Here is a 16,432-nt window from a genome sequence, read left to right as displayed (position 1 = left end):
GTATCTCCACCCTGTTATATTTTTTTAAAATACTCTTCAGTGCTCAGACACCTTATTGTAGGCAGCAAGTGTCCAACAGGTAGGTCTTTTTTCCCAGACATAAGCAATTAGAACACTGGAAAACAGCACACGGAATGCGCTGAAGAACCGATCCAGAGAGAGCAAATCCAGCAGTACCAAGCAACTGTGCCGTCCCTTGACACTGCTCTGAACAAGAGTTATTGCTAGTTGAGCACAGCTACTTGCAGACACGTACACAAAGCAGCCTCTGCAATTAAAACCTCACGTTGCAACATAACTGATGGGTTACCTGGAGGCAGACTGGATTTCTTCCCTCCTCCTGCCTGATCTGGCAGCTGCTAAATAAATCATTTAAAATTGTGTAGCAGAAATGCACAGGAATTCAGAAGAAGAAGAAGAGTGGGATATTTTACCCCATTTTTCAGTACCTGAAGGAGTCGCAAAGAGGCTTACGATCACCTTCCCTTCCTCTTCCTACAACGGGCACCCTGTGAGGTAGGTGTAGCTGAGAGAACTCTGACAGAACTGCTCTCTGAGGACAGCTCTAAAAGGACTGTGACTAGCCAAAGCATGTGGAGGAGCATCAAACCTGGCTCTTCCTATTATGGGTTGCTGCACTTAATCACTACATCAAGCCAGAAGATTTTCTAAAGGGGAAGCCCATTCTCAAAATAGCATGGGGCCTTCCCAGAGACCCTGGGACAGCAGAGTCTAGAGCCATGGGATACGTGCACTATGTCCTCTCTAAAGCACTTCAGAGCAGAAAGAAGAAGAAGAGTTGGTTCTTATATGCCACTTTTCTCTACCTCACATCAGACACCCTGAGACATAGGTGAGGCTGAGAGAGCCCTGATATTACTGCTGGATCAGAACAGCTTTATCAGTGCCGTGGGGAGCCCAAGGTCAACCAGCTGGCTGCATGTGGAGGAGTGCAGAATTGAACCTGGCTCACCAGATTAGAACTCCTAACCACTATACAAAACGCGGGTTTCACTCATCTCGATGGTAGAATGAGACAATCAGTCTTAAAATACAGCATATCCCCACTTGTTATAACAGTTCTGTCTCCAATCCAGTGCCATTTGTATGAAGGAGTTAAGAGAAGATCGGGAGCCCAAAAAAGCTCTTGAAAATCAACCACACAGATCCTTGCGCTTCTGTCCTCCAAACCTGCGCAACACATCAAAAGAGTATCTGGACTCTGACTTCGTATCTGGACTCTGATTTCGTTTGTTGTGCTGCTTCAGACCAACACGGCTACCCACTTGAATCTATGATTCTAGCACAAAACTCCAAGGGAAATCGACAAAGGCTACACAGGGTAGGAAATGAAACAAAAGCAATGGGGGTGGGGGGGCTGTGCCAAACTTCAGTGGGGAGGTTCATATGCTGAGCTCCCAAATAAGTTGACAAATATAGTAGCAGGCACAATATTATTAAATATGCTGAAGGGTTCCTAGAAATCCTTTCATGGAACCTTTTCTTCCCCACCCCTGGATTAATCTAATGATCAGAAAATTACCGGCATTAATGCAGAGTGTACATGATGGGAAAGAAGGCCTGCTCTATTCCTCCACAACATTGGTTCTGTCTGAAGTATAATTCTCTCAACTTTCGCTGCTAGGTGGTCCATGAACTCTTGCTGCTTTGGGGATCTGACCCCTACTCTTCTGGGAGTGGAGGAGAAATTGTTACATTTCCAAATGACTTCTGTTATTTTATCTGTAGGGCAAGAGGAAATCTGCCATACTGTTCAACCTCTACCTCTCAGATCAATTCAGTGGGCTTTTGTGCCCCCCCCCAACTTCAACATGCTTAGACAATCCAAGAAGTACAACCCTCTCTCTCTCCCCCTCTCTTGCAAACCTTGCTGTGTAAAAAAAAAGTACCCTATCTGTCCCAGACCCAATTGTGTGGATTTTTTGATCTATACTCTAGGATCTGGCAGTCTTCAAGCAAAGGCTGGATACACACTTTTCTTGGATGCTTTAGGATGCTTAGGGCTGATCCTGCGTTGAGCAGGGGGTTGGACTAGATGGCCTGTATGGCCCCTTCCAACTCTATGATTCTATGATTCTATGATCTGGATCAGAATGTTTTACCTCACTGCGACTTTCCTTAACAAGGTGAAGCTTTAAGGGAATGCTGCAGGTAGGAAACTGATTGGATCATCCTATATCCATCGCTGTTTAATTCTATGCCTGGTGCCCAAGAAAAACACTACTACCTCTTTTAGCAATGTGTAGTCTTGGCAAACCTTTTCCTCTTCCTTCCTTCCTTCCTTCCTTCCTTCCTTCCTTCCTTCCTTCCTTCCTTCCTTCCTTCCTTCCTTCCTTCCTTCCTTCCTTCCTTTCCTTTCCTTTCCTTTCCTTTCCTTCCTTTCTTGTGTGCCTCTGTCAAAGGCTTCTGCCTGAAGGGCAAACCCTTCACATTAAGCCTGATTCTGGTGGCAGCACTAGTGCCTAATAGTTTCATGCTTGCTCTCTAGAAGTTAATGCTTGTGCAGGGGAACCTCAGTTGTTGTTTTGTTTTTTCCCCCAGTGCTGACTCAGAGGTGCTGAGGAAATATTGCAAATGCTCACTTCACTTGTCACATCCAACTAAACTACTGATGCTGAACAACCCTTTCCCCCATTCTTAATAGAACTGCAATATTTGGGCTTTAACACGATGGTGCTTTGTGCACAGGCAAGCGGTCACTTGTCAATGGATTTAATTTCATCCCACCTTGGCCATGAACAAATACAAATGGGATTCTATTCTATTTATTCTATTATTTTGCAGAATTCACCCCCCCCCCGAAAAAAATCTATAAGCAAAGCTGGCTAAGGAGTATGGCATTTGTATAAACAATATCTATTGCATTCACTGTGCATTCCTGAATGCCACACAAATAAAATACCGCATGAGACCCCCTCCCAAGCCACTTGAGACGAAAAGGAAAATAAATGCAGAAGAGTCACCAAAGGAAATGTTTTGAGAAGCCTCATTTGAAAACTGCAGAAGCATAGCAGCACGTGCTACAGTTTTTAAACAAAAGAAAATCTATACTCAATATATTCTACATCTGTCAATTGCTTGTAACCTTTTTGTAAGTTTTAGAGCATTCTCTATTGGAGATGGAATAATTTCCCCTCAATTGGTAAGGGAAGGGGGAATTAAATTAGTATACTGGATGAAATTGACAAAATTATGTTTTCTTAATTTTCTCCCTCTTATCTTCGTGTTGTTTTATTTTTTACTTTAAAGAAAATACTCAAGAATTGGTTTTGGTAGCTGGTGACATGTTCAATGCAACTACCAAGGGTCGGTCAGTTCATTTTTTTTCCTTTGGCTTACTCTGGAGTCCATTTGATCCCCTCATCAAATTAGTAAAGTCCAAGTTTCATTCAATGTTTGAGGTGTTTTACGGACATCAACACAGCAATCTGTACTATAATTCAGTAAAGCTGGTTAATACTATTAGTGCTCACACACACACACACACACACACACACACACACACACACACAGAGTTGAGCAACCGACCTTAGGAGAGAATAACTTGCCTAAAAGCACCACCAGTTCAAGCCTAAACAGAATTACATACAGGTTAAGTCAGTGGGTTTAAAAGGCGGTAGCTTTGTCTAGGATTGCACTGCTACCAGCTTTCTGGCTGAGATCCTCCCAGAGCATCTAAATTCTCTACGCCCTTATGTTACAGCCCCTCTTGAGAAAAAAAAAATCTTCAGTATATATTTTTATTTTTAAAAAGATGATGTACAGAATAATGTAGGCAGGGAACATATTTGCCGAGGATCTAACCTAAACCTAGACTACACTTGCCTGACTTGTTAATGAGCAAACTGAAGAGAGCAGACAAGCTATATGTGACACAGCCCGCCCACCAAGGACATGAGCAGCTTTTGTCAGTGCCTGAAACAGCAAAAGGTGGGAGGCAGGGAGTTATCTGGCTCCTGGCAAACCACAATGCACAACTGGTAGCCTGAAGTATTGCTTTTTTCAGCTTCGGAGAATTTCAGGTAAATTAAGCATGACCATCCTGGCTGCCTTTAACTAAGCCATACTTCACCTGGTGCAAGAGTACTGTCCAGACATTACATCCAAAAATTATTCATGCAACAAGGCACTGCTGTGATAGGTATAGATGCTGAATGTGTCCACAATGTATACAGCAAAAGGAAAGACATAAGGAGAAAACAATCCCGCTTCAAAAACATGTACGAAACGTATATTTTTCAAGGTATTTTAACCTAGCAGTCCCCAACCTTCTTGTAGTCGGGGACACTAGGTGGCGCTAACGCACATGCGCAGAGGTGCCACTCGTGCGCGTTTTCGCCAGCGGGGGGCACAAACATGCATGCGCGGTAGCTCCGCTCGTGCGCGTTTGCGTCGCTGGCGTGCCGGCGGCCGCGCCTGCCTCTTTCCCCCCCTCTCGCTGCGGGGGGGAGGCAGATGCGGCCGCTGGCGGCCTGGTACCATGGCCTTGACGGCCTGGTACCGGGCCGTAGACCGGGGGTTGAGGACCCGACATCCGCAACCAATAAGGACTATCCCATCACAATTAGTTGGTTGTAAGTAAAATATATATTTGAAGGACTACCATTCTGCAAATATTGCCCAGGACACCAGTTTAGGCCCTCTTTCCAAGCCTGACTCTTTGAACCTCTACCTCCAGTGGTGAGTAGGGTGGCAACCAGTGACATGGCTTTTTTTTTCATTTGTGAAACTTACAATCCCTGGCATCTCTAATAGTAGATATTGGGGGAAAGCTTTCCCGGCCAGAGATCTTTTGTTACTCCAAGAACACAGTCTTAACTAGATGGGCAATGGCTTAACTTAGTAAACAGCAGCATCTTTTGACAGTGTGGGAAGCCAGATGCTATAATAAACGGACTTCTGGCCTGTTCCACCAAGGCTCTTAGGATCAAAACACTCAAGAACCCATTTCTCGCATGTGAGCAGTTTCTGTTAAGATACTGGCTGGTGAAGAAGGTGGGGGCTGGATGCAGCTTCCAATAACTGTCATGGAACATGATTAATTCAGCTCTACAAAGATCAGGCTCCCAGGTTTGCTCCCTTCTTTTGGCAGAGCTCCTGGGCCTTTTAGATCCAGAAATGAACAGGTGCAGCCACTGTCAACATTTCACTTCTAGGAAAAGCTTCATCAGTGGGATGTCTGGTTTCTGCACAGCTGTTTAAAGCACATGACTAAAAATGCAAGATGAACTTTCCGGATGCTTGGGTCTGGCACTCATAGCCTATGGGCATGATCCCAGGCTGCCATATATAGGGACAAGTCGTAAGTGTACCTGCAGATGTTAACAAAAGCTTCATTGTAGCTGATCAACCACCAGCAAAACAGGCAAGCCATTTTCCCATGTAACATTGGCCTGGCTAGTCAGTAGCATTTGCGCACTGCTACCCAAACTGTCAATCTATGATGATCCAAGGACTGTGGAACATCAGTTCAAATTCCCCACCTTAGACCCACAAATACCAATCCAAAACAAATATTGCAAGAAAAGTAGATATGCAAATCACATATTTTTAGCAAATTTCTATAACAATTCCCAGTTGCGAGATAGCTGTTTGCAAGCCACACATCATTTCAGATTACCATGGCACAGAATTCCAGGCAGCCTACTACAGATGCCACATTCTTAGCACGTGCTAATGTCTTTTTCTTGGGAAATGTGAGGTGCTTCCGTGCAATTAGTGAGCTGCACAGGGGCACAAATGTTACAGACAGAATTTGTTAGAATCAAAGCCGCCGTGTACCTGGCAGAGTCACAAATTACATGGCGTTTTAAAACGTTCCCTGCGTTAGCAGTGGCTAATATGGTAGGGTGATTGCAATGTAAGTAAATTGTGTATCTGCTCTAACATTAATGGCTGATTCAAATGGTCAAGTAGTAATTTTCTGCACCAGGATAGGTCATCAGCTTGGATTCTATTTAGTTTCCATCAATCTTAGTAAGCTGGGTAATGCGGCCAGAGCAAGCTTGTGTTTTATTTCTCTGATTAAACTGGCTGTCTGCTGCCGGAATGAAAGGCTCTTTAAAAAGTAAACCGCATACAAGAAGCACAGACACCATGCTCCTGAGAAATATATTTCAGGGTAGCTGTTGCAAGGAAGCTGCACTGTTCTGGCTATAGACAGCAGCTACCTGGAACACCTGCTGCATTCGCAACTCCTCCTGGGTTTCTCCTTTCTCTCTGAGTCTTCTTTCTCTGACCCATCCCAAAATGCTCATGGACACTATAAAGCTGGCTCTTCTACCTAGAGATGCACAAATCTGGAGAAGAAGGGTTGGTTTTAAATGCTACGAGCAGGAGAGAAAATACCCGATTTTTAAAGATTTTTTAAAACTGATGTTGTATCTCTTGTGAAGTGAGGGAAGGCTCAAAATGGAGGATAGGAAGTGGGACTTTGGCCTCTTTCTCACCGATACTCACTACTGGCCCTTCACCACAGGCTCTAAGGCTTCTCCATGATCAAATGTAAAATTCCAGTTCTTTCTCTCATGCTATTTTAGTCATTCCCAATGCAAGGCCCATGGACCCTATGACACTCACCATTGGGTTTTCCAGCACCAATTTCCTTTTCCTACAAAGTGTACCCAGAACAAAATAAAAACCAAAAATTCTTCTCTTTCCTCCTTCTCACTGGAGCAGCAAATAAGATGTCACCTTCATGTTTTCAGGAGCACTAATCTATCATCGTAGGAGGATGCTTGACTTGGACCCTCCCAATAATCCATGACTGACCAACCACCCCATGATACCCATTTTGTGAACATCATTCATGGCAGCTGTTTTGCAGCAGTGCCCACCATGCCCACTCACAATTCCAGAAATGCCCACAGGCTCACTAAGTTTGAGAACACCTGACCTAGCCATTCACGACTGACCGCCTGGCTACATGCAACAATGGTAATCAGACACATTTCATCCCAAAAGATTCCATTCTGAAAGCCGAGAGAACCCCCTCTTTTTGCAGGCAGAGACTTCAATAATGGGCCAACTCCACAGTTCCATAAGGGTCATCTAGCAGCTCCCTGGCTGTACTTTTGGCAAACTACATTGTTGGACAGTTGTAACCACCCAACCTGCACTCCTGGGGATGGGAGAAGGCAGGTCTTATATCTCTAGGGGCAAACAGTCAGAGGTCTGCTTTGGCTATAAGCTGTTTTCTCACATGCTGAATAATGTACTTTCGGTCCACTTTCAGTGCATATTAGTGCATATTAGCAACCGCTGTTATTTTTTGCTGTTTTTTTTTTTTTTTTTTTTTGCTGTTCCAGAAAAAGAATCAGTGTCTTAAAGCATTGCTGTGCAAGAAATGTCTTCTTTTACTTTGAGACTGCTGCTGTTTTTGGACATCACTGATTTGTATATTTAAATATTCTTTATTTTGCAGGATGTTTTTTTGTCTGTTAAGAATATATAAGCACTATGACTGTTATGTGGTTTAATGAAAATATAATTCATATTAAATAAATGCAACTGCGGTATTCATTTAAAATTATGTCAGTTTTGCCTAGGCGCGACATAATTAATTTCAGGGACGGGAGTTGCAGGGAAAATGTGTTATATTCTTGAGCTCGAACAGACACCATCCTACCTTTCCCAGGGTTGCCAGCTCCAGCTTGGAAAACCACTGGCCATTTGGGGACAGTGTCTAGGAAGAGTGGAGTTTGGGGAGAGGAAGGAGATCAGTAGGAACATGATGCCATAGAGTTCAGCCTATAAAGCTGCCATTTCATCCAGGGGAACTGGAAATAAGTGGTAATTCCCAGAGACCTCCAGGACCAAGAATGAGAGTGGCAATTCTACCTTTCACACATTTCCTGCAGTTTTCTTTTTGGGGGGGGATGGCCCTTATTTTATTTATTTATTTAATTTACTTCATTAATGCCCCACTTCTCTCCCCAATGGGGACCCAAAGTGGCTTACAGTATTCTCTCCCCCCCCCCCCGTCCCCAATGCAGAATATGACTTGCTGCAGTTTCGGCAGTTGTTTTGTGGCTGGAAGCTTTGCAAAAACTGACTCAGCTGTGATGGACTATTGTGAGTTTCAGACAGGATAAAGAAGTGCTGCAGAGATCCATGTCATGCTGGGCGTTCTTGTGTGCTTTCTTTACACATTCTGGTTTTGTTTGTATCTTGTGTATATACTGGGAAAATGTTTGTGCCTCATCTCTAGAGACTTACAAGCAAAACAATAGAATATAAGCACTAAAAACAAGCCAGGGCATAAAAACAATCTAAAACGATAGGAATAAAAACAATCCTCAGGCAAGATCAGATCACAAACCAGCAGAAAGAGATAGTGCTTCTAACTGACAGTCCAGGTGAAATGAAGTGCTTTGGCCTGTCACCTGAAAGAAGAGGGTATTCAAAAGATGAAGCCCACCAATGAAAATCCCTGTCTCTGGTTGTCCAGAAATGTAGCCAGCAGGATTTCAGAACATGTTCTTAAGCTGAATAAACTGGACAATACAGGTGTAGAGGTCCTTGAAGGTACAGTTGACACATAGAAGTGTGGATAGGTATGTCACACGTAACAAATGCTATCACATCAGTGTCATCGTCATCAAATAGACTAAGAACAGATACGTTAGTGAGGACTGTTACCAAAAAAAAAAAAAAGTAGGAAGACAAAAAGATCTGCATGTGAAAGGACAGTCCCCATAACTCACCAGAACGGCGCAATGAGATTTGGGAATAATCACCACACAGTGTTTTTCCGAGGGTAAAATTGTAAATTGCTAATAGATCAATAAGTAATTTCTTGCAAGAGGAACTATTCCTTCTTCAGCAAAGTAGCGACGTTGTTAAATCAAATGCAGACTTAATATATTAACAAAGTTGAGATTAATCTAAAGCTGCTGAAATTCTCGGCTGCCCTAGTTAAGTTTATCTCAACTGATCATTTATTTATGATGCCATAAACTTCCAGACACTTTCCATGGTGATTACGACTTATTTGCTCCAAGGCAACTTGAAATTACCCTGCTAGAGTTTTCAAGGTGACAACTGTGTTTTCTACAGAAAATTTATCACCACAGTAAAGGCGGGATCAGTCAGCTCTCCTGGGGATTAACAATGCACCCAGTCAAACGGGATCATTGCCATTCCTCTGACAGATTCTTTTGCAAATCTGCTTGGACAAACATATCCCTCCCTGACATCCATATAAATGAACTGTTATATGTTATTGTAGCTGAAAGGAAAGAAGATGGCCAACCTCAAAAATGAGGGATTTAGATACTGAAATATGGGTTTCTGTACCTCAAAGATCCATTTTGGCCTGGATGCAGGCCATTTTGATGTCTGCCCCAGCCCAAAAGGAACCCAGTTTAGACTGCTTAGAGGTTTCTAGGTCCCGGCAAACAAAGACCTCGCTGTATAACAGGATATGCTCTCCCTACCCCATCTTCTTTCTCACACACATAAATACGCATACATGACCAAGTCTACATTTCTTATCAGACATGGCAGTAAGGGCACAGTTCAAAGACTGAGAGCTCCACTACATCCTGCATCTATGATGTGTTGAACATCATGAGAATGCCAGTGACCAAGAGCCAAACTGTGTTTCTCGAAGTATTTTATACCATAATACCTTCACAATCCAATTTCACTAGTTATCTCATCCAATTCTCACAAATTGCTGCAACATCCAAGAGACAAGGCCAATTTTGCAACAATCATGAAGAACCAAATCCGTAGTCTTGTTGAATCCTACAGAAATCAGCAGGTCAAAAATGGTTTTAAAATGCCAGAAATTGAGACCATGTGATTTGTTCAGCTTGCTGCTAACCAATGGGTTAACAAAAATCATTTCTGAAAATTTGACTGAAATTTATAAATCTCTTAACTGCTTTTGGGGGGAAAAACATTACTTGACAGCAGACAATCATTTTCAGGAGAGGACATTATTGTCATAAAGCAGTAGTGAAAGCTGCGATAGGAAGACACAGATAAATAGATACATTGCATTTGGCTGATGATACTTACGATATGCAGCTCTAAATAATCACCGAGCCCAGCAGAGCTGTCCACTCGCACCAAGACGGCTTCTTTTTGAACTGTGCTAAACCCTATTGCCAGTCTATCTGCACGCGTGCTGGGCCGATCGTTGGGAGGCCACGTATATGTGATCTGTCCACCACCTTTGCTAAATATGTACGTTGTTCCCGCTGTAAAACAAAAAGAGAACTAATTAGACCTTTTGTATTGGTATGACTTTGAAAAAAGAAGCAGCAAGATTTGTACATAATATAACAAATACTGGATTGGATGCAGGAAGCTTTGCCATTCAATTTTGCTTAACCCCCTGTATTTCCACAACCCCCATCCTGCATGGCTTTTATTGACACAATTGCAAGAATTGCAAGAATTGCAACTCTGATAAGTCAAACATTCCAAAAGCACACTTGAGACACTTTTTTGTTTGAGGTTTGCTCCAAAGATGGTGTCAAGCAGTTGCTCTAGCACAGATTTTGCAGGACCCTTCAGCTGTATTTAGGAGTAGTGGCTAGAACTCCACAGTTAAAACCTTCCTGAATGTGCAAAAAGGGAGAGGCTTGATTGAGATGTTTCTAAAAGGAGTGCAATGTATAGTTGAGTAATTAATTCATTTGTCATGTAGTGAGTTTTATTACTTATTTTTAGTGAGGGCAATCAACAGTCATTAAAGAGACTTTCTAAGGAGAAGAAGAAGAAGAGTTGGTTCTTATATGCCGCTTTTCCCTACCCGAAGGCGGCTCAAAGCAGCTTACAGTCGCTTTCCCTGTCTCTCCCCACAACAGACACTCTGTGGGGTGGGTGAGGCTGAGAGAGCACTGATATCACTGCCCGGTCAGAACAGTTTTATCAGTGCCGTGGCGATCCCAAGATCACCCAGCTGGTTGCACGTGGGGGAGCGCAGAATCGAACCTGGCATGCCAGATTAGAAGTCCGCACTCCTAACCACTACACCAAACTGGCTCTCTCTTTCCTCCTTTTCTTTCACATAGGAAAGAATGCTTCTTCTAGGACAGCACCTGGATGCATCCAAGGAACACGGCAAATTCATACATTTAATTGATTAAACAGCTGAATATTTTACTTTCTTATGGTTAACCAATTAAGAACTTTTCAGCAGGGAGACAGCTTGAGTTTCTTGTATAGGTGTCTCCCTGCACTTCGTTGTTCAGATCAAAAGGAAGTCAGTTTCGGAATTTTTAGGATTAGGGTCCATAATTTTATCCATGCAGGGAAACTTGGTCTTCAAAAAACTAGAGCTATTTTAAACCACTTACAGGATGTGAAATGGTAAATTATTCAACTTATTTTCATATTTTTACTGATGTGTAGAGCACTATTTGCTTCTTCTGCTGCAGGCTCTGAAATGTCTTGGGATAGCCCTGGGGATATCAAACAAGCAATCCTCTTATCTGAAGTGGTAAAGATGAAACTATGTGCCCTGCTTAACATTTAAATTACTGAACTGCTCACATCCTCGATTATGGAATGCCTGCAAAATACAAAAGTACTACCCATTGTTGTTGAAACAGTCAACAAGCAGGCACCACCATGATGATCTGTGATGGTGCACTCAGTCATGCCAGGGATTGTTTAATGCTGCAGCCCTAGTACCACCATAGCATCAGAGTTGAGAGGGGAATATAGGCCGTCTAGTCCAACCCACTGCTCAGTGCAAGATCAGCCTAAAGTACCCAAGATAAATATCTGCCCAGTCACTGCTTGAAGACTGTCAATGAGGGGGAGTTTGCCACCTCCTTAGACAGCCGATTCCACCGCTGAACTACTCTGTCTGTCAAACTGTTTTTTCCTGATATCTAGCTGGTACTGTTCTACACGTAGTTTAAACTCATTGCTGTGGGTCTTGTTCTCTGCTGCCCTTCTCTAAGAGACAACCTTTGAAATATTAAAAGAGAACAATCATCTCCCCCGAAGCTCCTTTTCTCCAGACTGAGCATTCCCAAGTCCCTCAGGCTTTCTTCATAGGGCTTGGTCCCCTGGCCCTGGACCATCTTTATCACTCTCCTTTGAACTATCTCAATTTTGAGTACACGCCTTGTGGAATGAGGCCTCCAGAACTGCACACAGTACTCCAGGTGCGGTCCGACCAAAGTGGTATATAACAGGACGATGATATCTTATAATTTTGATGTGATGCCTCTGCTTATAGTCCAAAACTGCCTTCTCCTTCTTTACCGCTGCATCACACTGTCTGCTCATATTTAGTTTACAGTCCAGAAGTATCCAAGATCTCGTTCACAGGCACTGCTACTCAGAAGTGTATCTGCCATCCAGTATGTATCTTTCCCATGTTTGTGATCTATATTCTGGGTGTTCACTATTCCCTCAATTTGGTGTCATCTGCAGATTTAATGAAAAGTCCCTCCACCCCTTCATCCAGATCACTGATAAAAATGTTAACAAGTACAGGACCAAGTACTGAGCCCTTTGTCATCCGGCTGCTCACCTCCCTCCAATCTGATGAAATATCATTGACAACTACTCTTTGGGTATGGTTTTCTAACTAGTTCCCTGTTCACCTAGACATCCAAAAATACAGTCTGTATTTTACTCATCAGAACTTCATGGGAAACCTTGTCAACAGCCGTAATGAAATCTGGGTGAACCAGTCCTTGATCATTTGCAGCTTGATCTTCTATATCTCAGGGATGCTTGTGGCACTCCAATTTGGAAACAAGCACATACAATTTAAGCAAATTTCTTTCACAAGCACTGAAGTTCACGGAGAATGGAATTAAACTTCTTACAAGCATGCAGCAACCTCTTATCCTGCACTTGATGTAATCACCTGTTCTCCCCTAATAAGAGGCTAAGCAATGGAGATCCCTGCTGGGGTGTGAACTTCTCAACAGATCCTATAGCTACCATCCCCTTAACATCAGTCTGAAATTCTTGACGGGCTGGTTTCTGTAAATCAACCCTCAGATTAAAGAGACAGGGGTAGACCGGACCATTCTATCATCTTATTTTTCTTTCTCTTTTTTTCCGGACATTTGGTAATCATCAACATCTCAACCCCTTTTTATTTCATGTTCATCAGATGGTATAACATTGGTCATCAGACTCATTCAAGCCTGTGCAACTCTTCATCCACCCAGAAGAAGGCAGCCCTGCAACTTGCCAGCTGTTTGATGTCCTCTCTGATTTTGCCATCTCAAGGAACAGAACAATGAAGAAGAGAGAAGAGTGGGGGGGGGGGTTGTACTCTGCTTTTTACGACCTGGAGGAGTCTCTAAGTGGATCACAAGTGCTTTTTTTCCCTTTCCTCCCCACAGCAGAGGTAGGCTGAGAGAGTTCTGAGACTTGTGACTCGCCCTAGGTCACTCAGCTGGCTGCACGTGGAGGAGGAGTTGGAAATGAAACTCAGTTCTCCAGATTAGAGGCCACCACTCATAACTACTGGAAGCAGAGGAGTAAGTTTTTTTAGCCCACTTTTCACTCTCTGAAGGAGTCTCAAAGCAGATTACAATCACCTTCCCTTTCCTCTCGCCGCAACAGACACCTTGTAAGGTAGGTGAAGCTGAAAGAGCTCTGTCAGAACTGCTTGGTCAGAACAGCACTACCAGGACTGTGAGGAGCCCAAAGACAAGCAGCTGGCTGCATGTGGAGGAGCAGGGAATCAAACCCAGTTGGCCAGATTAGAAGCTGCTCCTCTTAACCTCTGCACCATGCTGGGTCTCACCCCGCTGGCTCTAATGCCTGATTCTCTTGTAACCCAGTGAGCCTCTGGCTGGCAGACTGCACTTTGCTTGGGGAATCCCAGGATGGGAAGACCTGATTTTGTCTATGCAACAACAATTGTATGCAAGATATTTAAGGCAGGAGACAGAGAATCCCATATAGTGCAGCAAAGCCTAACGAAGTCTGACAGGCATGGTTTCCAGGAGGCTGATTACTTTGTGGAAGATGAAATAATGAATGGAACAGCAACATCTCACTTCAACAGTCATGCATTCATACTCTAGATATATAGTCTATGAATCATGCATCTTGTTGACTAAGACCGACCCCTCAAGTGTATAAACAATGCACAATGTTAGAACTTTTAAAAATAAATATATATGTGTGTACGTTTAATGTACTGACTTAAATACTTGCATGGTCCAAACTATCAAATGTCATGGAATGAAATACAATTTTTTTTAAAATCACATCCTGGCATACTTTGATTTTGATAAAACTGTAATTAGCTCACCACTTCATTCAGTCTGATGAAGAAATTTCAAGAATGCTTCTGGGATACGGCAATGAAACTGGATTTCCTAGCACAGCCATCATCTGCTGATCCCTGGGCCAGCTGTTCTATTTCCTAAGACTGGCTACGGCTCTCTGAAACCTTTCCTCTGCAGACCTGGGACTGAACTTCGGACCCTCATGCATACAAAGAACATCCTCTGGTCCCAAGTTAGCATAAAACTCTTGGAAGTAATGCCAAACACTGATACATTTTTACTCATGGGGAAATACTGACTGTTTGTCAATCAGTCTTTTGTAGGCCATGCATGTTCAAAATACTCTGAAGGCACCAGAGAGTTTTTAAACTCTCATACAAGAAGCCTGAGCAGCAAGGCCTTTACTACACCAATATGGCAACCGTTTTAACAAGTGCTAAAGTTTTTGATCTAGAGAAATCAATGGAGGGCAGCGGGTGAAACAGCTTGGAGATTTAAAGGCAGACTGTTGTGTGGAGAAGCCACTCTCCTGCCTTCCCAGCACCATGAGCTCTTTGTCTGAAGCATCACAATAAAAGAGCTACAAGTTCGTTGCCTCCATTTTGGCTGCAAATTTGCATACTGTATTCATTACCAAGTCAACTAATTAATTTTACAGAAAGGCAGCTTCTGATAATCCATTTCATAGCCTGTGCTGTGGTTGAGGTTATTTTTTTTAAGAACCTCTGGGGAAAAGGAAGTGTAACAAATGTGACATCAATAATCCAGTTTGACTGCACCACAAAACTCTTGACCAGCCTCTGGATGGCAAATTGCCAGAGCACATCCTTTGCAAGCAAGCCCTGTCAGCCTCTCTTAAACTCTTAAGCACAAGAAGGAGGCTTGATAAACACCCCAGGCAGCTAAGGATGCATTCACATGTAATGGGCAATTTCCTGAGGTCAAAATCCCCTTCAAACGGGGACAGGATGAGTGAGACAACACCATACTCAGTTCACTCTCACTCTCTCCCTTTCTCTCTGTGTATAAAGCTGAACGTGTGGAAAGACGGTCAGATTTGGGGCAGCGAGGGGTAGGGGGGCTTGGCTGGAAATCTCCTGTGTTTTCATCATTTCACAGAATGCTCAGGGGGGCATTTTAATTAATAAAAAAGTTGCAAAACTGTGCCATTTTCATTGCTTTGTTCCGTGTATAAATCATGGGTTTTATTGCATTGTCCACAGTTTTTGCCATCACAATTATCTATATGTACTATACTGCTTTTGCGCCTGGTTCTCTAATTTTGTAACCCAGTTTTATTCGCTGCTTCTTTATTGCCCTGCTTTTAATTGTGCAATGTGCCTTGCATTTCAGCAAACGACTTCCTATAAATCGAGCCACAGTTTGGTCACCCCAAACTGTTTGGTCACGCCAAGTGATAGCACTTAAATCGCTACACCAAGCTGGCCCTGAGGACCTTGCTCCAGGGCTACTGTTGTGGGGCCCATGGTGCTGGTCAACTACTACACTGCCAATTAGGCCAGGACTTGTATCATCCTTGGACAAAGCATAGCTCAGCCAGAGAGGCTGTAGCCTGTCCCTGTGACCTCACAGCTGAGGGGAGCTCTGCATCAGGTTCATACCTGCTCATTACAGTATAAGAAGTTATCCTTGTCTTCCTCAAGTGACCAACAAGAGTTTCAGGATACAAGACTTCAAGAGTCAAAGCTGCCTTTGTCAGACTACTTGTGTCTGAGAGCTCTGACTCACAAATCTATATCCCAAAAGAACTAGCTATTTTCTAAAGTGCTACTGGGCACAAATCTAACTGTTCTCTTGCAGACCATCATGGCTACCCTCTGAAACTATCCTCAGATCTCAGAAGCTAAGCATGGTCAGTCCTGGTTAACACTTGCATTGGAAACTTCCAAGGAAGCCTGGGGTTGCAATGGGAAACTACCTCTGCAGGTTTCTTGCCTTGCCTTACAGGGTCATCCTAAAATAGTGCGACTTGACAGCACTTTACACAGGAGTTGTGGGTTGGGCCAGAGAATGGTCAGATACTTTTATGCCCTTTGATATGAAAAACTTGAGAAAAAATGGCACATTCACAAGGTCCTCTCTCTCTTTCTTCCTAAAGGAAGCATTAACTCTCCCTGCACTCTTGCCTCCTCATGTGGCCAGAACACCAGCTGAGATTCAGA

The 16,432-nt window shown here is 43.3% G+C and overlaps 1 protein-coding gene across 42 annotated transcripts in view; it reads right to left on the bottom strand.

Annotated features, from left to right (window-relative positions):
* NRXN1 (neurexin 1) overlaps positions 1-16,432 on the bottom strand; it is a 1,166,434-nt gene that overhangs the window by 309,024 nt on the left and 840,978 nt on the right. For all 42 annotated transcript variants that reach the window (XM_077334531.1, XM_077334465.1, XM_077334492.1 and 39 more), the window contains one exon: positions 10,048-10,229. In XM_077334531.1, coding sequence (XP_077190646.1) covers positions 10,048-10,229 — 182 coding nt within the window. The remainder of the gene's footprint in view (positions 1-10,047; positions 10,230-16,432) is intronic.

This window comes from Paroedura picta, chromosome 1, assembly GCF_049243985.1.
Source record: "Paroedura picta isolate Pp20150507F chromosome 1, Ppicta_v3.0, whole genome shotgun sequence".
In the NCBI taxonomy this organism is placed as follows: Eukaryota; Metazoa; Chordata; class Lepidosauria; order Squamata; family Gekkonidae; genus Paroedura; species Paroedura picta.
Note: the sequence above shows the minus strand (reverse complement) of the source record. Positions and strands in the feature narration are given on the sequence as shown.